The sequence below is a fragment of the Podarcis gaigeae genome (assembly GCF_964106915.1).
Source record: "Podarcis gaigeae genome assembly, chromosome: 9".
Taxonomy (NCBI): domain Eukaryota; kingdom Metazoa; phylum Chordata; class Lepidosauria; order Squamata; family Lacertidae; genus Podarcis; species Podarcis gaigeae.
Window position 1 is genome coordinate 36,162,309 of NC_139685.1, and position 24,775 is coordinate 36,187,083.

The window sequence follows — 24,775 nt, forward strand, 5'->3', positions numbered from 1 at the left end:
AGGAAGCTTCCACAAAGGTGCACAGCCCGTCGGGGAAAGGTTTGTAAATGGGGGGAGAGGGAGTGGTCTTCTCTTGCTGCAATGGCTCTATGGAACACAGACCTGGGAACAGCTGCCTAGATGCTAGACTGGTGTGCGTAGATATCCAGAGCTGTAGAAGTGACTATAAGTGTTACCTATGATGATATACTCTCTGCTGTGTGCATTCCTTTGGCTAGGAGGCACGCTTGACATTTATGTCATTTGGAGGATGAAAGGAGTGATACAGAAACAACATACCAATGAGACCTGCACATGCTTAGTTTTATTTTAATATTATTTTTTTAAAAAACAACAACAACAACAACAACAACAACACATTTATTAATGCCAGTGTATGATTGTGGTAAGGAAACAAAAACTAAGTGGTGTAGCAATCAGCATCAAATAATACCAAAATAGTTCTTTTAAATGAAACGTAACATTTCATTAGCTCTTGGATTCTTTATTGAAGTCCTGCTTATGAAACCTTTAAAGGAAGTTGCTACAGTCAATCCGAATTCTGGTAGAACTTGGCACATGAAATACAATTTACCTGTCCATCCGTACACAACACATCTCACTCTTTTTAAAGCACTCATTCATACATACTTACATGATGCATATACATTGTGACTAAAGCCATGTATGGCCTAAAGCACATACAATAGTTTCTCCTAAAAGTACTTATTTCTACATCAATAGGAAGTCCACTGTATTTACAACTGATGATCTTGCTCTGCAGATGGGAATTTGCTCGTGGATCACTTTTGTGAACACACACGTGAAATGTTCAAATTGTCAAGTTCTTTATCAAATTGGATGTATCTACAGAAAGATCTGTATGATCATGTGCAAGAATTCTAAGGCAATAGTAGTAGTTGTTCCACAGGGCTAGTGCTGCCATTGCAATTATCTTTTTCACATGCTTAGAAAGTCTGTTCTTCTTAAGATGCAGCCAGGCATAGTGAGACATTCATGATCTGCAGATTGTTGGCTCAAAAGATCTAAAACATCTTGCGTTGTGGTTATTTTTTTTTTATAACATGTTCATGGAATAGCACCATAGAAATTATCTTTGCCATCACAAAAGTCTTATTTCCAGAAAACACCCACCCACCCCCTTTGTCCCCAATTGCTGAGAAATACGTTTTTGGAAACCAACTTTTTAATATTCATTTTGACTGGTTTAAAATTAAAAAATAAAATGAAACCATTCACAAACATTTTCAAGGAAATGCTGAGCAGCAGCTCATTATGACTGAAACGAAATCCATTAACTGGTGTTTCGGATTATCCTGGCCCTGGTTACTTCTGTTGTTTATTGAATAAAGGTCCACAGCAGGCTTGTAAAAGATTCGTTCTCATGAGTACTTAGTGTAAAATTTAAGAGGTCAGCAGGTATGGAGTCCTTCAGCAATAATAAACTCAATGTCCTCAGTAAATGACAACATCCAAAGTCTGGATGTTCCCATAATGATGGTGAATGTATAACGCTTCAGACATTCCAATATGTTGCTATGATCAACTCTCTAAAGTTTCAACGATTTCGCAGATGTAGTTTTCCAGTTTTCATGACATTAATGCGTTGGTGGGACAGATGAATTACGAGTGCATAATAATCTCAGAAGATCCCCCTTCCCTTTTTCCTGACTTTTCTTTGCATTCACTGTATCTTGGATATATCACCAAAGTAATTAAAATAAGAAAAATATAAGGACAGCATTTGTTTGTTTTTTGAGTGCATGACCTGCAGAAGGTAGGCATTTTCCATCCCCCCCCTCCTGGACAGCAGTCACTTGTCAAGAGTCTGCAGGGTCCCTTTCCCTGGATCTTAACTGGTTGAGTATGCAGGCAACTATGACATTTGTCAAGCTGTGAGCAAAAAGCTCTTATAGTCTCCCTGGAAGCATGCTGCGCCCCTCCACTGGCTTTGCAGAGACAGCCACGCCTGAGACCACACATCATCGCTATAATGTCTGTTCCTCTAGAATAGGAATATATTTAGCAGTGAGATGTTTCAGGTTTCCTTCAGTTTGGACGCATGGTGTAAAAGTGTTTGTTTACTAAGAATGTCAGTCTTTAAAAAAAACAACACAAAACAAAACCCATCCCCCCTCTCTCCACAACAGTCACTCTTTCTGTCTCATTCTGTGGCCTAAGGGATCTTCTGTTATTTTTTGGTGTGAACACTGTCTTGATGTTTTATGCTTTTGTATCGTATATGGAATCCTTTCTTGTTGATTGTATCATCCGTGTGAAAATGAAGTAAAATAGAATCACCTGCCGAATAAATCTCTTCTTGCGGCTGCAGGGAAAGGGGAAAAAAAGGGGGTTGCCAAGGTTACCATGAGCACAGTTAAGCATGTTGCAACAATTAACAGTGTGGGCTTCCTTTCTCTAGACGAGGCCACAGTCTGCTGATGTTTGTTCTGCTATCAACACTGAACGGAGTAGTGCTTTGAGAGCATGCTTGCTTCTGAGGCTCAAACTACACACCAAGCAGAGCTTTAGAATTCTGTGTTGCTGTTGCTGTTGCTGCTTAAAACTAAAGCAGCCTGGAACCAGGCTATATATGATTGGAACAGTAATGGGTGTGTGGTTGCTGTACCCTTACACCTGTCATTTTTCAGCTCAGAATTGCTCTCCCCTTTGTGGTAAAAGCAACTTGGGAAGGGCAACTTTGAGCTTAAAGGGGGAAAGAATTAAGCAGACACTCTCTGCTTAGCATACTTCATCTGAAAGACAGCTTTGAGCTAAAAAAAAAAAAGTGAACAAAAAATCATGGAAATCTATGTAGTTTGTGTCTATTTTTTGTCCTCATGGCAAAAATCTGTCTTCTAGCTATTGATGCAGTACAGAAAATCCTTCCCTTTAGCAGATTTTCATTCAACGTACTACCTTTAAATTTAATTTCCTCCCTTTAATATATCATGATCTTTCTCCAAAGATTTGCAGTCCTGAGCTTTTAAGCATCCTATGAAATAGTGTTTGTGGATGGCCCCAATTACTATCATCACTTGCTTCAACAATTCCCCACCCCCCTACATCAGTGTTTGTATACTGTGCACTCAGTAACTCTGATACTGATACTTGCCCTATCTTGTCTGAGGGCCATGCTAAGAGATAACTATAGTTTCAAACTTCAGGTGCCCACCACTATGTTGTGCTACCCATAAGGCACATACTATACTCTCCTTTCCATTACACCCAACTAAAACTTTATTTGAAGAGTTTAATTCCCCCTTGGAACAGTTCTCTACTTGAAATAAACTAACTCATATTGAAAAGTTCCTCGTAAGTTTCTCTTAATGTGGAAAACCCATGCACAGAACCTTCTGAAATTGTTTAGTTTCATCTCTCAGAAAAAGTTCTTTAAAAGCAAGTTCAGGGAAATATAATGAATTTAGTTTTGATTAAATATTAAATGAACTAGATGGCTTTCACGAAGGAAACACAAAATTGGATTTTATATCATGTCTTGCTTTTAGCATTCAGTGATGAAAGCAGAATGAGTTTCTAAAATTCTGGGTTTTCTATGTATGTATAGCTCCTTTGCTTACTGTTTGACTTTTCTCACCTTGAAGAATAAAAGCAGCCTTGTCAAAACAGGTATTACTTAATTTTGTTAACTTCAATGAGCATGTAGGTTATAAAGGCCAAAACACTGGCAGAAGTACAATACATCCCTTTACATACACTTTGCTAAGCAGAAGCAGTGGGGCTTTGATACTTCTTTTTTTCTCAAATAGGGAACCCTATCACTGCACTGCAACCTGCTTTTAAACTCAGAAGAGGTTTTTTAAAAAGCAGGTTTTGATAATGTGGATAGGGGTGTGTTTCTTTCTTCTGTATAAAAAGGTAAAGGTAAAGGTACCCCTGCCCGTACGGGCCAACCTTGCCAGACTCTAGGGTTGTGTGCTCATCTCACTCTATAGGCCGGGAGCCAGTGCTGTTCGCAGACACTTCCGGGTCACGTGGCCAGCGTGACAAGCTGCATCTGGCAAGCCAGCGCAGCACACGGAACGCTGTTTACCTTCCCGCTGGTAAGCGGTCCCTATTTATCTACTTGCACCCGGGGGTGCTTTCGAACTGCTAGGTTGGCAGGCGCTGGGACCGAATGACGGGAGCGCACCCCGCCGCAGGGATTCGAACCGCCGACCATGCGATCGGCAAGTCCTAGGTGCTGAGGTTTTACCCACAGCGCCACCTTCGACAGACAACAAAAAGTTGTTAACGTCTATATCTCACATCCATAGATAGTCATTTTATTTATTCATATTTGGAAGAGTCTTTATCATTGGAATAACTTCAAGATTACATACCCCTGATCCACAAAACCGACCAAGCCTCAGAGAAGTTGTATCATGACCATCAAAGAGCTCTAGGTAGTCATAACCACAGTCTGCTTCCTCCTCCACCTCAAAAGTCTGAAAAGTTAACTCTATTCGGTAACCACGGTCTGATACTATTAGCCATTCACAATCCGCTTGAACTGGATAGTTGTTGTCACCAAACTGAGCATGAGAGTAGAGATCTCTTGCTTTGCTCTCAGCTTTCAGACGACCACCACACTCTGTGCAAAGTAAGGAAGAAAAAAAACCCAAATATACACTTCTTCTGATCTTGTTTTAAAAAGAACCACCCTGTGTTTCTGAATCATCATGGTGGTGAGAATGATATTAGAACCACCGCTAGGGGCCAGTATAAACCAAGGAATTGAAATAAGAAGAAACTAGAATTAATATTTGACCTGGAAAAAATAACAGACATTAGTATGTTGGCAGCTGCTTTTTCTAACAGAATTTTGAGTGTCTGAAGGATGCAATGTGCTTCCAGTGTTGAAGCCCCGTATTTCATCTTCATTAAAAAGCACATTGGCTTCAACAAGATGGTCAATACTACCAGTTTTTGTTCCACCGATAATAAAAAGACGGAGGGCATTAGAAGCACAGGCAATAATGTTGTATTAGGAACATATAACTAATATTTGCTCCCCTTTTTGCTTAATGGAAACGCAGCCCAGATTAAAATTTGGCCCCAAACAGTTTTAAACATTTATCAACAAAAGTAGTGGGAATTATTTTCATACCTGTAGTGTGAGTAGCTTGAAAGCCTTTTCTCTGTACTGATGCATCAGAGACAAACCTAAGAAACATCTTATTTCCAGTAGCGACAAGTGGATCCGGTATCTTACTTCCACACAAACGTCCAAGAATTGGTGACTTCTCCGTTTCCCCATCAAAAACTTCCAAATGGTCGTAGGCACATTCTTGATGTTGCTCAATTTCAAACTCATTAAAAACCTGAAAAGTTTAACAAAGTATTGATCCATTACTTCAGGTGTGTTCTGAATGTGAACCTGAGGTCAGGTCCATGCTATGGTTTTGCTACTCTGGGCCTTTTTTGATTTTTAATGGCATGCAACTTTTATAAGTAGTGTAATAATGAACTAACAAAGAAAGTGGGTTGGATCCAGACTCTCCTGTGGTCATGGTACCTTTCCTAAAAGGATAGGAAGGAGCCATTTTTGCCCATTTCTCCTTCCAGAGAGTCCCTCAACCATCTGGAGCAGATGGGTGGGGGTACAGGGAGCTGAAAAGCCAGTACGGAATCTACACAAAATGCCTCCTTTCCTGGATTGCCAAAGGGATTCCTTCACCAGATCAAAAGTCTTCCGTGGTCAGAAGGTTCTCATTGAATGCAATTGTACCATCACAGCAGAAGTTAGTCTGTTTTTTAAAAACAACAACCTTGTATACTAAATTAAATGTTAAAGAAGAGACTCATTCAGGACAATCCATTTCTTCTTGCTTCCAATAATATTCTTGCTGCCATCATTGCATATAAAAACAGCTTACAGTCCTTTCTGCTAAAGTGGTATCTCAGGTTAAGAACACTGTGGCCAATGGGGCTTACTCTAAGAGTGTTTAGAGTTGCAACCTGAAAACTATTTATGAAAAGGCCATTTCACATCAGTTTTAAAAAGAAAGAAGGTTCCCTTTCATACTGTTCTGACGCATGCCTGGCATGGGCTTCCCCACATCTTTTTCCTCGCTTTCCTCCCTCCTGCCCCAGTCCCATCAGGCAGGGAGCAGGAGCATCTGAGGAACTTTCCAGTACAGCAAGGCATATATTCAGAGGCAATATTTTAAAAGCGACGAAACCAAACAAAAGTCAAGTGGAGAGCAAACAGAACTGCTGTCGAGCTGTGTCTGGGACAATAAAGCAGCTCTAATCTACTGAATCCCCAGTGGAAGCCATCCAAAGTACAATGTGATGCCAGTTTATGTTAACAGCTGGCCTTGAGGAACTTTATGTAGCTCAAGTGCCGATGTTTTGGCAGTGGAGAGAAAACAGTCAGAATAATCACAAAGCTCTGCAAATTGAAACACCAATACTTTCCTGGCTTTTATTTTTTAGGAAGATTAGGCATCTGTAATAGAAGGAAACTGCAGATGCACCATAAAACAGCTGTACAACTATCCCAGTTGCTACTCATAAATTTTGTTCAACCAGACTATTCTCATATGACCAAGTATTGTGCTATTTGGCCTCTCGTGGATACAAAAAAGCTCCACAAGAAGCTGGTTAAAAACAGGACTCATTCCATCCAAACTGAGAGCTAGGTTGCGTTTTAATCTAAAAGGTTCTGTATTGCACTGTGCTTAAGGATTCGCTCATCTGAATGGTAATGAGAAGACGATCTTCTCTTGTCTAAATTACACATGCAGTACATGAGAATAGTACTTGTAGAAAATAATCCCTAAAAAAATGTTTCATAGAATCAGAATTGGAAGGGACTCTGAGGGTAATCCAGTCCAACCCCCTGCAATGAAGGAACATCCAGGTGGCCCATATAGGAATCATATCCATGACCTTGGTATAACAAAACTTTCACACTCTTTCTAAAGGAGAACATAATGGGAATCTTTCACAATCATAACTCTAATCATTCTAAAGTATTGGATTTATGTATAGGCTAAGTAGGCTGAAGCCTAGGGCCTCTAATCTAGGGGGCCTCCCCAGCCCACCTACCCCCCAGCAGGCAGTCTCCCCTCTCCCAAAATTGCAAACCCAAGACTTCATGCGAGGGCAGGACAACTCGATCCCAGCAACTATAAGACTCAGAGCCAGCCAGTGGGGCCCAATTTGAAACTCTGAGGCCCAACTTGAAATGTTTCGTGGGGCCCCAGTTCACAGCCAAAGTCTGCAGAATCTAATCCATCTAGAGTGCCCTGGTGTGTGGGGCCCCTTAGGAGTCGCCCACATGGTCCAATTTGGCGCAATTGCTCCAATTGCCTTAAGGCCAGCCCTGATGAGACTGTGCAGGGGTTGGACTGACAAGCCCTGCCCCGCCTAGGTCCCTGGTGCCACTATTCAGAGTACAGACTCCAGAGCTAGCAGACTCGGAGTCAACAACCAGGTCCACAGATTCCCCATCATGGTGTGAAGGAAACTTTTCAACCTGGTTGTGTATATTTAACCATCTACCTTCAACCATGACTCATCTTAATCTTAAAACAACATTGCGATCATCTACAGGTGAACTGCAAAGGGCTTTTGCTCATAATATGGAAGCTACTTACTATTTTGATTCTGTGACCAGGAGTAGCGCTGATTTCCCATGTGCATTCCTTCCTGCTTGGATATTTGTCAGGCCAGTTAGGGCTCGTGATAATTCCATTGGGACTATGGATCTTTTGTTCACACTCGGCTGCATCAATAATTGACAGAAAGACTGAGTGAGTCTGAATGAACATGTATACCATGTAAACAGAAAAGCATCATTTCATGGCAATGGCAAAATTGTCTGGAAGTTAGTCCAGGACTAGTAATCCTCCTAATTTCATGGTCACCACCATTTCATGGTCACCACCATCGCCACTTACAAACTAATTATTTAGTCTAACAGACAATAATCCATAGTTGTAGTTTAGCATTTGGCTTTGCATTTATGGCAGTGTCCACTACAAATTATACAGAACTTTTCCATAATGCACCTTGCAACAGGTACAAATGCCCAAACGGCTTGGGCAGCGTTCAGGCAGAACTTGTTTTCCTGATGTTTCCTTAAGAGATATCAGCCACATTTTCTGTGATCTTTCACAGCGTGTAAAAGCAGCGTCTGGAAATCTGGTGGAAACTATTGAAAATTTAGAGCGTATTTCTGTGTTATGTTTTTCCGGGGGGCGGGGACTTGTTTGCAACACGCCAAAAACCATGGGAGGTTTGTGCTGTAATCTCACGTGGCAAAATTTGGGGTGGTAATCCCAGTATACAGTTCTTTTTTGCCATGTTAAAATTTAGCGCAATGTGGCAGTATATCTATCAAAAAGCCACAATTTCATAATGCACTGTAAAAGGTCCTTATTAATTGAGACAGGAAGCATGAGTATTATTACTAGTAAAAGTAACACAATAAACCCCATGTCTGAATGCAGGCTAAACCTGGCAAAGCTTTCAAAGTAAGCAGCTCTTTCATACTACTGTTTCTTACCTTCCTTGCAGTCATGTTTGTTTTCATGTAGCACAAATCCATTGCGACATTGACATACATAGCTTCCTACAGTGTTGATGCATTCATGCTGGCAGCCACCATTGTCTTTAGAACATTCATCCTTATCTACAAGATACACAGGACACTTGTTTTGAGTGGAATATCTTCCTCCAGTTTCCAGAATAAGGTATACAATGGTTTAGTTACGTTTAAGTCCAGAAAGGGGAAAAACCAAGGCACTCATTTTATCCTCCTTTGTATGTCCATTCATTGCTCAACCTGCAACCTAGTGCAATGGCCATTCTCAAGCAAATCATTAACACCCAGGCCAACAAACCACTGCCCATATTTAATTTTTAGTGCAAAGCCCAAAATGCCACCTCACTCTTACAGCTCCACCTTCAGGCCACAAAACTGGGGAGGCATTGGGAAATTCCCCTCATCCTGAGGGGAAGCAAAATAAATTCTAGAAATAAACAAGGGACTATGGCTTTACCAAGAAGAGAGGGGTCAATGAAGGTCACCGTAATTTCCACCACAATGCCTTTTGAATGACACTACAGTGGTACCTCGGTTTAAGAACAGTCCTGTTTAAGAACGATTCGGTTTACGAACGCCGCAAAACCGGAAGTAGTGTCCTGGTTTGCGAACTTTACCTCAGTCTAAGAACGGAATCCAAAAGGCAGAGGGTGCCTCATTAGGGAAAGCATGCCTCGGTTTAAGAACAGTTTTGGTTTAAGAATGGACTTCCAGAACAGATTAAGTTTGTAAACCGAGGTACCACTGTACATCCAAGTGAGGCATTTCGGGGAAGATGGTGCCATCTCAGTAAACACCCTGCTCTGTGAACATCTAGAATTTCTTATTCCTGATCCCCATACTCTTGTTATATTTCTCTCATTTCATCCTGACCCCACCCATTTTTTTGGGGGGAGGGGGTTGCACAGAAGAGAAAAGACTCTCTGGGGGGGGGGGGAATGGGCCCATGTTTATAATTTTAAATTATAACTAATTTTCTATTTCCAACCAGCAAGTGTGGCAGCATCTGAGTTTATGCTGGGTGTTTGACAAAACCTCCCCTTGCTTTACAGTCCCAAACAGGAAGCAAAAACATTGCTGATTAATCCTCTGAAGGGCTGCATTTGGCTTCATGGGTCACGACTCGTGCAGTTCTAATCAGTACTATTTAGATGCACGCAAAAAACCAAAACAAAAACAAAAGTATTGGATTTATACCAGTGGCATTTTGGCAGCAGTACCAAAAGTGAGACGAAATAAAATTAGGCTGAACAAGATTCCAAGCTCAGCACATGCTGGTACTTCTTAATAATACATTGTGATTTATTACAGTTTTCCCCTCTCGAGACAGTGACAAAGGCGCTTTGTTCGCAATGAATCTGGACATGGCATAACACCTTAGAAAGCAAAACATATTTAAACAGTACATGAAAGAAATAGATGTTATGTATTGCAGGAAAATCTGCAACATGGCAGGCAGTAGTACCCTGTTTGCTGAGTAGTAATCCTCTAAAAAAGCTTTTAGTGTGTTAGGCGTAAAGCGGGGTGGGTAATGTGAGCTGAACTAAACAGCATAAAAATTCATTTGCAAGGAGAAAAGCCAAACTAGATTAACAGGCAGTCATTCCAGCAAGACAGAGGCAACTGCTGCCCCCATTCAGCTGTTATTATTTTAGGTGGGGCTGATCCATTAAATCAAAACTGGCAAGACTTATTTCTGAAACATATTCAAAATGACATGCCACACTAGATGTCTGTAAGGCCCTCTCTTTTCAGCAAAGCTAAAATAATCAGAGTTGTTGATGGTTATATCAGAGACTGGAGGACAGTGGCACAGTGGAGGCAGAATGAAAAGAAGCAGAGCTCCAGGACTTTTCTCAGAGCAGGAATGACGATGTCTTCTACTGGAGTGATAAAGTTACCAGCAAGCCTTCCTTGCCATGCGGCGATAACAAGGCTTTCAAGTTTGTTAGCTCCAGATTAGTATAGAGGAACAGATTCACACAGAGAATGAAGAAGCTCATCAAGCTGAGGGGGGGGTACCTCTTTCTTTTTATTTGGATGGGGCTCCTACTTCATGCCAGCCGTGTAAATTGTGACACTTATTTGCGAAATGGCTGGCATTTCTGGTTGAAAGTGAAAGGGCTGCGTTTCAGCTGGCTTAAGGTGTTTTGTTAAAGTTTGATGTGTTTTACAGATGGAACAAAAGCAGCTCGGCTGGTGGGGCAGAGCCGCAATGATAACTTCTGGGCAGCGTCATTGCAGCTACGTACCAAGAGGGAGAGGTGGCAGGGAGCTCAGGACTGTGTGGTCACACTGGCAAATCCATTCTGGCACTGCTGCCAGTGTGTGCCCACACAGCCCTGACTCCGACACCTCACCCCCTCTCCATTTCAACAAGTGGCAGCAACATACCTGCCAGGAAGGTAGCTTTGCAACTGAATGCCACTGGCTGAGCCACTTCTGAAATTGAACCTATACAGTGTGAAGTGAGCTCCACTGAGTTCAACTGAGCTTACTCCTAAGGACACTATGCATAGGATTGCAGTGACTGTGACTGGGTATTAAGATACTGAAAAGTGTGTGTGTGTGTGTGTGTGTGTGTGTGTGTGTGTGTGTGTGTTTAGGTGCAATGCATTAATTGCATTTTAGGACTCTCCAGGGGGAACTATAGCTAATAGGGGCTGGATACAGCACTACAATGCTGTTACAGAAATGCAGATTTAGGGAGGCAAAGGCCTCCCCTCCATTAGGACACAGTAAAGGAAGTGTTATTGTCTGAACAAGACCAGCATGCAGTTACGTATTTTACGTCATAGTTGGTACAGCCAAAATCACTGCACGTGCACAAGCTGCCTTTTACCATCAGTTTCTGGCAACAGCTTTTTATTTGCCCTGTGTTCTTTGTCCCTCTTCTTTAACTGAGACTTGTGTACAGTAATCCAAAGGAACAAAATAGCTGTATTGTCCAGCACTCCAACATCCTACATGCTGAAATGTATGACCCACACAGACTCCGCTTCAAGAAGCTTAGAATATTTCCAATAACACATCAGTTATTGGAAATAACTCTCTCTAGTACTCCTTTTCCTGCAGATATTTTCTCTCTCTGTTTCACCACATGGGGAAGCCTCTGTAAAAACTACACAAGATTCTCACTTCCTGGTGAGAGTCCCTTCTATAAGCTAACGACACAAGTTTTGTGTCACCCTACAACAAAACAAAGGGACCAAGTTCTATGCAAAGTTTCTGCTGGCCCAGTACAAATGTAGTCTGCCAGCAGGTTACTGACTTGCGGGGTTCTGAAAACGTTAACTAATCTAAACGCTAGACTGCAATTTAATTAAATAGAAATGTGCCGTTTACATTTGTGATCTTGCAGGGATCAGGAAAGCCAGCATCTGAAGAGCCCCTGTGTATACCCAAGGAAGCCTAGAAGGCTGTGATGCATGCAAAGAAACACTACATGCAGACTTTGGACTCCAGCCAAAACAAATGAGCATTAATTGGTGGAAAGATTCCAATTTAGACTGTTGAAGTTCATCCTAGACCCTAGAGCAACAATACAGATATACCTATTTAGTGTCAGAAAGCTTGCTTTTTATCTCTTTAGAAAGCAATCCTGTGACAAACTTTCTCCTGCAAAAGGTAATGGGAAAGGCAAGCAGAGAACTGACCAGGGAATGGTGACCTGTCTAGCATTTCTTCTCCTTAACAAGCAGTTGTCTAGCAAACCAGTCAAATGTATAGAAAGTGAGCTCAAAAGTACTTATTACAAATAGCAGGCCCATGAATAAAGAGCTCTAATTTCTCAGAGGCTATCAAAGCCCTCTCTGTTCAATCAAAATACCTGAAATGGAAAAGTCATGTTTGTGTATATTCAGTCAAAAGCTGTTTTGCTCAAGGTATATCTGCTTTATTGAAACAAATCTTTTGTTCCCTCTCTAGCGGTGTTGTATAATGATCACAGGACAGAAAGTGAAACTTCAGCAGAATACAATAGTTTGGCACGGTTAGTGAATGGTGCAGCAAACGTCTTATCTACATTTTACATAAGCCAGTGTAGATTTTCCATCATGTGCATTCCAAATTGAAAATCTTAGAAGGGGGAAAAAATTAGTGATTAGTTAGAGAAACAAATGTTTTGCTGACTAAATGCAAACCATTTGTTGTGCTCAAGAGATGGAACTCTGTCTCCCAGTTTTGAATGGATCCTTTGTGTATTTCTCTCTGTCAGTAATTATAAAAGGGAAAGATCCATTCTCAGCAATATGTTAGATTTTAACCATTCACAAGACATAAGGTCATACCTCTGAGACCCTCAGAGGCCAGTCTGTGAATTATACGTACTTGGCCTGAAGGGGCAACCTCTATCAAGTCCTTGCATGATTCAAAAACAAAAATTTTCTCCTTGCAGGTAGCTCTCTTGTCTGTAGGAAAAAATGTACCAGGATGGCACCAAAAATGAGTGACTGAGTGATTCTTCAAACATCAATCTGCTCAAGGGCAGTTTCATTATAACTTTTCATCTGTTTATAGTAACATGATCATCGCTATTCTACAATCCCACCTCCTCTGCCAATATACAGTCATATACCGGTAGTTAAATAAAATGAATTCATTTTCAGAATGGAACGAAACCAATTATACAAAACTGATCATACAAAGAACAAACGTCACTAGAACATTGAAATGTTAGCGGTTGTGTCTTTCAGCTTGGAATTAAACAAACTAATTAATAAGATGCTGCTGTTGTTGCTATTTTAAAGAATTAAAATTATAATACTTCATTTATTTATAAAAGTTTCTTTTGGGGGGGCGAAGTAGAATTCTGTGTTTACTCTTCTCTGAACCCACTGCAGTCTATCATATGTTAAGATTTCTTCTTATGTATCCAATGATCCTCTAGATTTGGTTTCCTAGTATATTTTTTCCTATTAAAACTTTTGCAGACTCTGGACTTTGAAGCTGTCACTCAGTGTCAAACTGGACTGCAATGCAGGGGATCTATGATTAGGATTTTCTGTGGGTTATTCTGAAGTTTGAAGGTCTTGGGAGGATTTTATTGACGTCATGTTAGCTGGGTAGAGGGATTCAACCCTTATATCTGAGCTATTTGCTCTGTATAAATACACCCGGAGCTGCTATTCACACTGAAAGGGAAAATACGGAGGGAACCTTTTACCCCATATGGGCGAATAATAGCTTCTGGTAGAAGGGTTTAAATTAGAAAAATGGAAGTTGAAAAGGGTTAAATCCCCACCACTAGTGCTATAGTCCCAGGCCAATTCTGCCATCTTCTTTGTTCTAATCAAAAAACTCTATTGATCCCATGATTCTGTTTCCTAACTGAGCTGTAGAAATCCAACCAGATGGACATGTTTTCATATAATTCACCTTTCCAAATTATTATTTTTTATTCTTTATGATTCATAGGATCTTTATTTCATCACTATTAGCACATACACGACAATAGTCACAATAATAGTCCTTCAGAACCTGACTTCAGTGGCCTGATAAGCATCCTGACTTCTAACAAATGACTTCTAACATATGAACTTACACTGCCTCTTGTAAGCATAAAGTCATCTTTGTATACACTGTCAGATATTTTTCAAAAGATGTCAGTGCTTTAAATTAGTATCCTGAATATGCCATCTGTATATTTCTCATAGCGTGTTTTTGGCCTAGAAGTTTCTGCATGTAGCCAAGAAAAGATTACCAATGGTGTTATTTCAGTGGGAATGTTTAGCTATATTCATACTATAGTAGCAGTTATTCAGCTCTCCATTCAGCACTGATGTCCAGGAAATGCTATTTCCAACAGCGTCTGGCGTACAGGATTAGATTATGCTATCAACGCTACTAATTATTTATGTTAAATTGTTAGTGAGATTCAGTAATCACTTGAAGAGTCCCACTGCCCTCAGCCACATAATCGTCTCCTACTCGTCGCCGCATAATCGTCAGTGGAGGGGACCTGATCCTCAGGAGCAGGCTCAGCTGGCAGCCCTGGCCACGCTGACATGGTAGACAACTCAGGATTTGTTATAACTCCTGGCCAACTGCACAGCCAGAACAGCAGGATATAAGCTGCACATCTCCCAGCCTCACTTCACCTTACTTCAGTCTTCCTGCATTAAGGTTTAGCCCGCTCAGGAACTTTGCGCTTGGGGAATCCGCTCCACAAAAACCGGACACTTTGAGCAATTGTCTAACAGAGACCAAACACCCCAGGAATGGAAACAATGTGTTTATGCTAACACGTCTCTTCCAAGCTTCTTTTCCCAGCAGTAATGGGGCAGCTGCAGTCTAAAGCAGGGGTAGGCAATGTAAGGCCCAGGGGCCAGATGCGGCCCAATTGTCTTCTCAATCCGGCCCATGGACAGTTAGGGAATCAGCATGTTTTTACATGAGTAGAATGTGCTTTTATTTAAAATGCATCTCTGGGTTATTTGTGGAGAATAGGAATTCGTTCATTTCCCCCCTCAAAATATAGTCCGGCCCACCACATGGTCTGAGGGACGGTGGACCGACTCATGGCTGAAAAAGCTTGCTGACCCCTGGTCTGGAGAGTCAGGAAGGAATCACAAGGAGTTGCAGCCATGGAGACAAAAAACAACATCAGACTAGGAAGGGGATCCCCAGGAGATCCCTCAACAACACCCCAGTTCCTTATGTGGATGGCCAGTAATAGCCATCCTCTGCAGTGGTCAGCCCAGCCTTCCAAACAGCCCCGCAGTGCCCAGGACTACTGGTCACTCTGGGGTGTGAGGAAATGCGAAGCCCCCACCCCAAACACAAACACCACCTCCCTGCCCTGACTACTACATGCTTTGGAATTGGTAGAGTACCAGGACACCATGGATACATGGAGGGGTTGACAGTCCCAATGGGGCTTACTCCCCATAACTTTAGGATTTCAGCCTGCCAGGTTGAATATTGTTTAAACTTCAGAAATGAGCAGGTATTTTCTGAAAGGACATTCAAAATTTAACTCACTGTGAGCATTTGGTGTACAAAGCCATCATAAAAGAATCCAAACAATTTGTTGTAGTAAAAGAAGAAGCTAACTTCATCAGATGGGCCTATCTTCTGTGTTTTGCAGAATATACATATACAGTGGTACCTTGGTTGTCAAACTTAATCCGTTCCGGGAGTCCGTTTGACTCCCGAAACTGTTTGACAACCAAGGCACGGCTTCCGATTGGCTGCAGGAGCTTCCTGCAGTCAAGCAGAAGCCACGTCAGACGTTCGGCTACCGAAAAACATTCGCAGACCGGAACACTTACTTTGCAGTGTTTGCAGTGTTCAGGACAACCAAGGTACAACTGTACAGACATTTCTGTGTATAGCTAGGAAATACAGAACCATCGTATTAGTTCATCTATGAATGTCTCATTTATTTGTGAGGTTTCTAAGATGAGTTTAGGGGAAGGGGAAGTATAGAATGGTGGGTAAGCAATATTATCATCACAGGAGGGGGTAAGAGACACTTGATGTCTTGCTCCTGCTCAGCCAACCCTCAACAGAGATTTGAGTAGCTATGTTGACCTGTCCACTCATCTGGTGGTGCCATTATTTAAGGCCACATCCAACCACTGTAAAAGAACTCTGATCATGGACGAAATTTGCTAGGGGACCCTGTCCTTACTCAGTTTTCTTCTTTTGCGAAGCACCAGATGAAATTTGAGGGAAGGGATGTGTGGCAGTAATCCATAGAAAAAAACAACATAAATTTCACCAAGAAACCAATCCAAATGTAATAGCTGGATGTGAGGGTTTGGATTTGATGTTGGGTTATGGGGAAAGGAGATATTGTTAGTGTACCACCCACTGCATTGCCAACCACCTCCCTCACTGAGCTGGCAGAGGTGGTTTTGGAGTACCCCAGAATATTAATCTTGGAGGACTTCGATATCCATGGCAATTCTGTTTTGCCTGGGCCAGCTCAGGACTTCATGGCCACCATGACAACCTTGAGGCTGTCTCAATTCATTGTGTCAGAAACACAACATAGAGGATTGCAAGGGATATAGTGGTTAGGGCAGGGGTTGACTGTCATCATGTTGACATGGATGGACCCCAGTGAAGTTTGTACTGGTAGTGACTAACCCTCTCTGCAGAGGCAGGTGTACAGGCTGATCTGCTCCTAGAGACTGATAGAATCTGGTGGATTCTTGAATGTTCTGGGGAATTTAGCAATCCCTGGCTTAGATGTATAGTTATTAAATTCTGCTTTGCTTTTATGGCTTGATGATGGAAATCCAAAATGGCATGCTACAGAAATGTAATATCCCTTTTGACCACCTACACTACACAATAAATCAGAATAACACTGAATATAAACATTTAACTGTAAGTAAATAAAGTTCTTTATAAGTCTCCATGAAACAAAGCACATATTAATCTGAGTCTGAGATTTTCTTTCCTGGTCTGCTAACATTTCTAAACAATCATAATTATTTTAAGAAACCCGCCCTTCAGGTCTGCAGTCCTTTAACCTTCTTGTCTTTACAAATTATAACTTCTGTCAGATTACTTATCTGCTTTCTTGAATTTCTAAGTAACAACACACAGGCTGTAGTAAATCATCCAGCTATTAGCAAAGCCGACCAGAGCGGAAACACCTTTACCTACACTTACGCTAGATAACATATTATCAAAACTACAAGGGGAAACTGTTGCAGTTAATTAAGTATTGCACAATCCATTAAGATATTCCCCTGCTCAAGTTCCAATGCTATATATGGGAGCTGCTTAAGGAGCCCCGCAAAAAAGTTTCAACAGTGGATCTTCGCTGTAATCTGTGGTCAAAGCCTTTAGGGTAACATACAAACATCACTTTGGAACAGGCAATCATTTTGAGCCGAAACATTTTAAAATTTAAAACAAAAGACACAGCAAGATTATTGTCCATCAGTTGAAAGTGCATGCCTTTAAGATATAGGACTCAAACTGTAATGGTTATATGGGGTTGCACGTACGTAGGTTGCCGCCACTCCTGGCTAGGTAGCCTGGTTAAACCTTTCCTGGCTGGACAGCCCTTCACTTCGTGGCTGTTCAGTCGCTAGCAGAATCCATCAGTGGGCGTTTCTTGAACTTCTTCCAGCAAAGAAGTTCTTTGACGCCAAGTCTACGCCTACTTTCCCTGCGCGGAAGTCTTCTGCGCAGGGTGGGTGTGGGTAGCGGAGGACCTGTGCTCTCCCCGCTGGTCTCCAGCGAAGAGTCCTGGAGCCCTCTCTCCGATTCCCCCATCCGCCCCCCTTTATCCCTGGTGTTACGCTGATTTCCTTCCCCAGCTGATGAGTCCCCTCTCTCCCTGCTTGGCCCTTCTCTGGCATCGCTTGGGAGCCCTGCCTCCACTTCTGGCTCCGATGTCAGTTCCCTGACACAAACCATAATCATTGATACAGTGTGCAATCTAGCCCAGACATCCTGATTATTGCAATGGGGTGTTATTCAACCAAAGTGATTTTAATCTGCATTGCCTTTGGTGTGCGGGATTTAAGCACATACTGAAATCAATTGGATTTCAAGCAGCTTAACTTTGGTTGGAGTACACTCTTGCAGGCTGTCCCAAAAGCTAGCTAAAATGGAAAAGCTGAACTACATTCTATGACTGAAGACCTTGACTATTAGAATGTCATTTACAGAACAATACACCACCACTATTAAAATCCACCAGGATGGAGGGGTTTTGGATAAGGTAGAAATGGTCCTCCATTCAGCCTTGCCTGGTTGTTGGCAAAGGAGCTCTACTGATAAGAAGGGCTACAAGGCAGCTGCCCAAATGGCAGACACAACCTGTTGGTGGTATCCACTGCCTGTGAGCAGAAACCTATGTAATGAAGGGTGTTGGGTGCAGGAAATGAAGGAGTTGGACTGGGATATGGTGGCAACACCTCTTTGCTGCACCAGACTGGGAGCCGATGTAGCAAACAGGCATTCTTCCTCCTCCAGCCTGGCCAGCCAGGAATTTGGATTGCAGTTTTCGGAATCTACTTATTTCAGGGTTGTTGTATTAAAGATGGTTTATTTACTTAAAACGGAAAAGAAATGTCTTTGGCCCAAATACACAAGTTTGTTTTAGTATATCGGGACTTCCTGTCAGGGGTCATAAGGCTTCTGTCTTGATAAAGGGGGAATCTTTCCTGTTTCCTAGGTGCCACAAATATTAACATCAGCAAACCCTTTTGCTTGCCTCTTCAACTTCCACTCAGCCCTTAGTAGAGCTCAGACTCTTTATGAAATTTGACTTGTGGTATCATATGCATGAGCCACATTAACCTCTTCCAGAATGTGTAACCAGAATGTGCAAAGTATTTGGAAATGTCAGCTTAGCCTAAAATTATTAGAGCAGAGAGCACAGGTAAGGAAGGAAGATTTTCTCTTTCTCTGAAATTTCATGTAAAAAAGGTATCTGTTTGGGTAAGTGCCCCTTTTATGTCATGCTTCTCTACCTTTCCTGGGTGGAGAAACTTTAGAAAACAGAAAAGGTTACGGTATTTAATATGAGTACCAAAGTGATACTAAATCCATTTATAATGTGGTACCCAATGTTGCCCAAGAGGAAATCTATTCAAGCAATGACACTCCCGTCCTCTCCTTTTCTGAAGACCCCCTACTCGCCCCCTTAAAGCTGCTCTGACATCCATTCTGTTTGGAGGCAGATTCAAATAGATACCATTCATATTCTTTCTTAAAGAAAGCTAGGATTACTAGGACCATAAATGAGATATTCAGAATTTGGTCAGGTATGTTCCCCTTCATGATCTTCCTCTTCATGATCATTATGGCTGTCTAAATCTTACAATTAATATCATATTTGATTTATTGAGTAGAAAATTGAAACTAAACATGTTAAGAGAATGTTCATTCATCAGCATCAATGAGCAAAAATTGCATGCAATTACGGACACCATAAACAACACAGAATTCATAGAGACCGCAGTCAAGGTTTTAATACCTGAAAAGAAGTGAGCCTTGAAACCCTTTTTTGAGACTGTGTTATCCGACCTGAACTCGATTCTCATGTTGTTATATTGTGATGTGATAACTTCAGGCACTTCTGTACCACAAAATTTGCCATGCAGTTTGGAATCAGAAGAAAGGCCACTACGGATTTCTACATAATCATATTTACAGACCTAAGAAACGAAAGATCCAGTATTAGTCAAATAATAATAATAAGATATAATTTGTGTTTATATTTTATCTATAACCTCAGATATAGATAGAAATAGACTGACTTTACAACAATTTGCTGCTTTTTTCTGAATTTTGCTCACACATTGCATTTTACCCACCATGAATAGTTTTACTGGAGGCCTCTGGGGTGAAGAGTCCAGAGTTAACATTGTATCATATTATGATAATATTTAATATTTCCTTTAACTAACTACAAACCCAGGATCCTAGTCTAGTTAAGCTGTTTGAGAGGGTAAGGAGTTTTTTTTCATGACTTTTTAAGCAGTCCAGGAATATTCCCAGGCAATGAAAAAAAAGATTACAATGGCCATTTTTCACTCCATGCAATATGGTACCATATTTGTAGGCCGTATGTATGCTTAGAACTTGACAATTTTACCACTTTTTATTATGTAATTAGGCATTAGTATATGTCTTCAGTTAACTTACTTCATTTCCTTCCAATTCAAAAAACTCAAACTTCACTGAGATTCTATACTGGGTGGGAGCAACCACCTGCCACACACAGTTTTTATTAGGAGGATATTCTTTGGGCCATCCTGGTGTTGTTATAGTCCCATTCAGCTTTGTCAAAAGTCCTCCACAAGCCGCTGAAACAAAAGAGAAGGAAATCCTATTACTTATTTATAGACCCAAGAAACCACATTTTGGGAGATGGACTGGTTGCTCATATGGTAATATGGATCAGACAGACCAAACCAGAGACCCTCACAATTCAAAGCCACCTGGCATCTATTTATTCCATGTGGCAAAATGTAGAAGCAAGCTTGGGCTCTCATACATGTTTGTTCTGCACAACACACAGCACATCTTGTGTGAAATATGTATGCGAATCTGCTCTGTCACCATGATCCAGCCTCCTCCCATTTTTTAAAATATAGACTGATTTTGTAGCAAGGCATACTTGCATACTAATAAATCACATATGCATGAATGCATTTTGTGTGAATCAATGCCTATTTTATACATGATGAAGAAGAAGCTGACTCCCCAAGCTTTACCGTTTGAAATATGGGGGTACTGTGAAAATCAGTCCACAGAGAAAAGAAGCAAGCTTTTATTAGAATGTTCTTCAACTGAAGTTGAGATCCATCAGTACATATAACATGCACAGTAATAACACACTAAATTTCCATGCACAGTTCATATTGTATTCCAGCACAGTTATGTCTGTCTCATGACTTTCAGTTCTTGAACTTCCATTTTAGTGTATGAACATTAAACCTAGAGACTCCACATATTTCAAATGCATATTTGCAGACATACATACAATAAGCCTGCAACTTAGGTGGGGCTCAATTTCCGGGAATTGCACCTAAAGCCGAAATCACGTACAGTCGTGCCTTGAATGTTGTATGGAATAGGTTCTGGAAGTCCGTTCAACTTCCAAAACATTCGGAAACCAAAGCACGGCTTCAGATTGGCTGCAGGAAGCTTCTGCAGCCAATTGGAAGCAGCACCAGATGTTCAGCTTCCAAAAGAACATTTGAAAACTGGAACACTCACTTCCGGGTTTAGATCGTTCGGGAGCCGATTTGTTTGGGAACCAAGGCATTTGAGATTCAAGGTATGACTGCATAGTCAAAACACATTGGATTCAATGGTGGGTGGGATTGCCAAAGTATTTTCCCGCAGAAGCTCACCCCCATTCCAACCCCTTTTTATTTACTTTTAATTTGTTTCCTAAGTGAGTAAAGCTGAATGTGAGTAAATTAAAGTTACGCACATAAGTTGCGGGCTTATTGTACTTAAAAAGGCTTTCCTGTCTGAAATAACATACCAGAATTTGAGTTCACATAGAATATGTTGAGCTGCTACAGGGGCGCCGACTTATAAAAAATATTGGGGGGCGGGGGCCCATACCGACTTATAAAAAATATTGGGGGGGCCCAAGACCTCCAAACCGCTGCTGCTGGGGGAACGAAAGGGGCGAGCCCCGGGCTGCCCCGACCTTAAGTGAACCTGTGAGGGCCCGCCCTTTGCGGCAGCCGATTGGCTGCCGCCGTGGGCGGTGAATATTAATGAGCTAGGGGGAATCCCCGCTTCTCGCGGGGCTGACGCCAGCCCCACGAGATTGTTGATGGGTCGAGAGCCCGCAACCCCACCCCCTCTCTAGATCGGGAGTGGCTTTGTTTTAACTCATTACTGAATGCATTTTAAAAGGTAACTATCGTCAAACAAGGAAAATAAAAAATACCAACATAATTTTGTGATTTTACAAAGCATAATATAACTAATAATTTTCTTAAATTATTGGGGGGCGGAGCCCCCCCAAACGAATTTTTGAGGGGGCTCGGGCCCCCTCAGGCCCCATGGAGTCGGCGCCTATGAGCTGCTAAATGATCACCACATGCAGTTATGACACATATGTAAAGCCACCATACTACTATCATCTGGTCACTGTTTTGACACGTATCTGTTATGTGAATTATAAAGACACATGCACAAAAGTCAGTCTTGACATAGACTCTTGGTGCACGAGTGAGTTTTGGCATATCCAAGTTCCTAAATCTGGGCCTGAGTAAGCCTATCATGAAATAAAACTACAGAATCTTTGAGACCCTGAGCAGCCTTACCTTCACAACTCTTCTTGTCAGGCCCAAGCTCATAACCTGGATCACAAGCACACTGATAGCTGCCCAGTGTATTCACACACCGTTGTTCACATCCACCATTGTCAGGTTTGGCACATTCATCTTCCTCTGTGAAGAAATGGAAAGACAAAATTGCATTTACTTATCCATTTCATAAAACTTATACACTGCTTGATTGTCAGAAAAACCTCAGAGCGGTTTGCAAAAAGAGAAAACTGTAAAATCAGGAAAACAATTGCAATACAGCAAAACATATGGGAAGTTGAATTACTAAAACAGATTCAAATTCAAATCAGCGTTAAAATAAAATCATTGACTTCTTTGTCTCTTAACTATAGTGAAAATACAATGACAGCCCATCGGATTATTTCCCTATAATTCAGATTGTATTAAGCTTCTAGCTTTAGATTTATTATAAGTGCATGATCCTTCCTTGCACAGACACTGTAGCTGTTTGGGGAGGGCTCTCCAGAAGGCTGCTTCTCTCTTCAGAGTGGAGATGCAGGCACTCAGCATTCCAGGCTGCTTTGGTAAATAAGAGGTCTGTGTTTGCCTCCCAAATCCCTGTCTAGACTTCTCCTCTCCTTTTGGTCCAGGGGCACAAGTACTCAGCTTACATGCCTTGACTAAATATAGAGGGTGACCTGCATCTCTTTGTGGGATGTAACATAAGCAGTCAAGTATAACACTTCCTGTTTGCCCAGAGTGGACACACAGGTGTATGTTACTCCAGCCAGGAGGACTTCCTGTCACACCTGGTCTGAAGCATCCTCCCCCTGCAGGTGACCAGGTAGATGGGCGTGACCCTGGGAGACCCCATAAAAAAGCTGGTCACGCTGCCATCTTCCCTCCTCCTCCTCCGTTTTATTCCAACCTGATACTTTTGCTGTGTGCTAGCTCTCAGCCAGCAGCACATGGGCTCATTTCCCCACATGGGATGAACCCACTTTCTTTTCTGTAACTACAAGCTAAAGCCTGCCTTCAGGGAACCTACTGTGAACTGAATGTAAGTAAACTTCTTATCATTGTTTTTAAAGCAGACTGCTGTGTCTTTATTCTTTTTAAGAGGGAACAAAGGGGATTTGCTAGGATCAAACACAGTCTGGACAAGCCACATTGGATTGCTTAAGTAAAGAGATTCAAACGAATCTACCAACTGCTATATACTGGGGAATGCACTCTGCTACTGACTCACTAGCTTGAGTGAGAAGGATAATATTTAATCAATATATCCTCTCCTACTATCCACAACATTCCCACAACATTTTCTTTTGTTGAGAATCCCATCTCTGTACAGCTTGGTGTGGGGCCTGAGGTGGGGTATTCTTCTGCACACAGGTATTGTACTCTACACCTGTGTGTAGAAGGTTCATGCCCTAAGAATTGTGTTGCAAATATGCAATAATTTAGGCCACAGAAATTTAAAGGTTGTGTAAAATACTAAGAGAAAAGGCTGAAAATCCAGCAGGGTCACTCAAAGGGCACTTTATCTCCAACAGAACGAATTTATACATTATCTTGAATTTTATACTCAAACCCAGATTAACTGAATCTTCAAATCCCACATTTTTATTCTACTGATATTAAAGGAAACAAGATGCAACAGAGAGAAAGAGGGAAACGTAGAATATAGTATTATCTCTACAAGCAGCATGACATACTTATGAACATTTTAGTCATCACTTCTTTCATCACTAGTTCTCTTGATTTCGGTAACAGTGGGTTCCGAATCATCCATTTAAAATAGGTAATAAAAGCATACACCTGAGACATCGGTAATACAGAGTAGCAAATGCGAAAGACAGCTGATCTCCCGTCTCTGTTTGATTTTGTGACAATAGTTAAGTATTTGATACAAAATCATGGTATGTCTTATGCTTTATGTGTTGCATTATTTTCATAAAAGAAAAAAAACAGTTGATATTGAATAAATGTGTAAAATGTATACCTCTGTGGTTTGGTAATGTTTATATGTGTAAAGAACATGAGTGGCTATATGAGAGGGCACACATTAAGCAATATAAAATTCTGGTTACTTATCAAGGTCTGTAGAGAGGTTCTTTTTTATTTTCAGGAACAAATCTTAGCCCCCTTTTCATCAAAAGGTTCTTAAAGCATCATCACAATAAAATAAAGATACAATAAAGCTGCAGAGTGACTGGATAAAATTAAAAGCCAGCGTTAAACAAGATGAAGCATTAAAAGCCTCTGTAAAAGCCTATACTGCGAAAAGTGACAAGTTCTCAGATCCGATGCACAGCACTGGGAAGCAGACTCAAAAGCCACCACTATAAAGGCTCATTGGCACTCGGCAGTGGCTCTCAGTCTTATAGATGCTAAGACCACCAAACAATGAAAGAATAGGAAGCTAAATGCAGACAAAAGTGCTACTGCTTTGGATATTCCAGATCAAAAAATAAGTGCTAGTTCCTTG

The 24,775-nt window shown here is 41.4% G+C and overlaps 1 protein-coding gene across 4 annotated transcripts in view; it reads right to left on the bottom strand.

Annotated features, from left to right (window-relative positions):
- Positions 1–286: 286 nt before the first annotated feature.
- Positions 287–24,775, bottom strand: part of TLL1 (tolloid like 1) — a 119,514-nt gene continuing 95,025 nt past the window's right edge. For 3 of the 4 annotated variants that reach the window (XM_083755529.1, XM_083755531.1, XM_083755530.1), the window contains 8 exons: positions 22,324–22,449; positions 20,177–20,337; positions 19,506–19,686; positions 8,519–8,644; positions 7,608–7,735; positions 5,111–5,324; positions 4,344–4,594; positions 287–2,326 (listed from right to left, as the gene is read on the bottom strand). In XM_083755529.1, the coding sequence (XP_083611655.1) occupies positions 2,192–2,326; positions 4,344–4,594; positions 5,111–5,324; positions 7,608–7,735; positions 8,519–8,644; positions 19,506–19,686; positions 20,177–20,337; positions 22,324–22,449 (1,322 nt within the window). In that variant the 3' untranslated portion in view covers positions 287–2,191. Of the gene's footprint in view, positions 2,327–4,343; positions 4,595–5,110; positions 5,325–7,607; positions 7,736–8,518; positions 8,645–12,846; positions 12,967–19,505; positions 19,687–20,176; positions 20,338–22,323; positions 22,450–24,775 lie in introns of all 4 variants that reach the window. The other variant, XM_083755532.1, reaches the window with a different exon arrangement.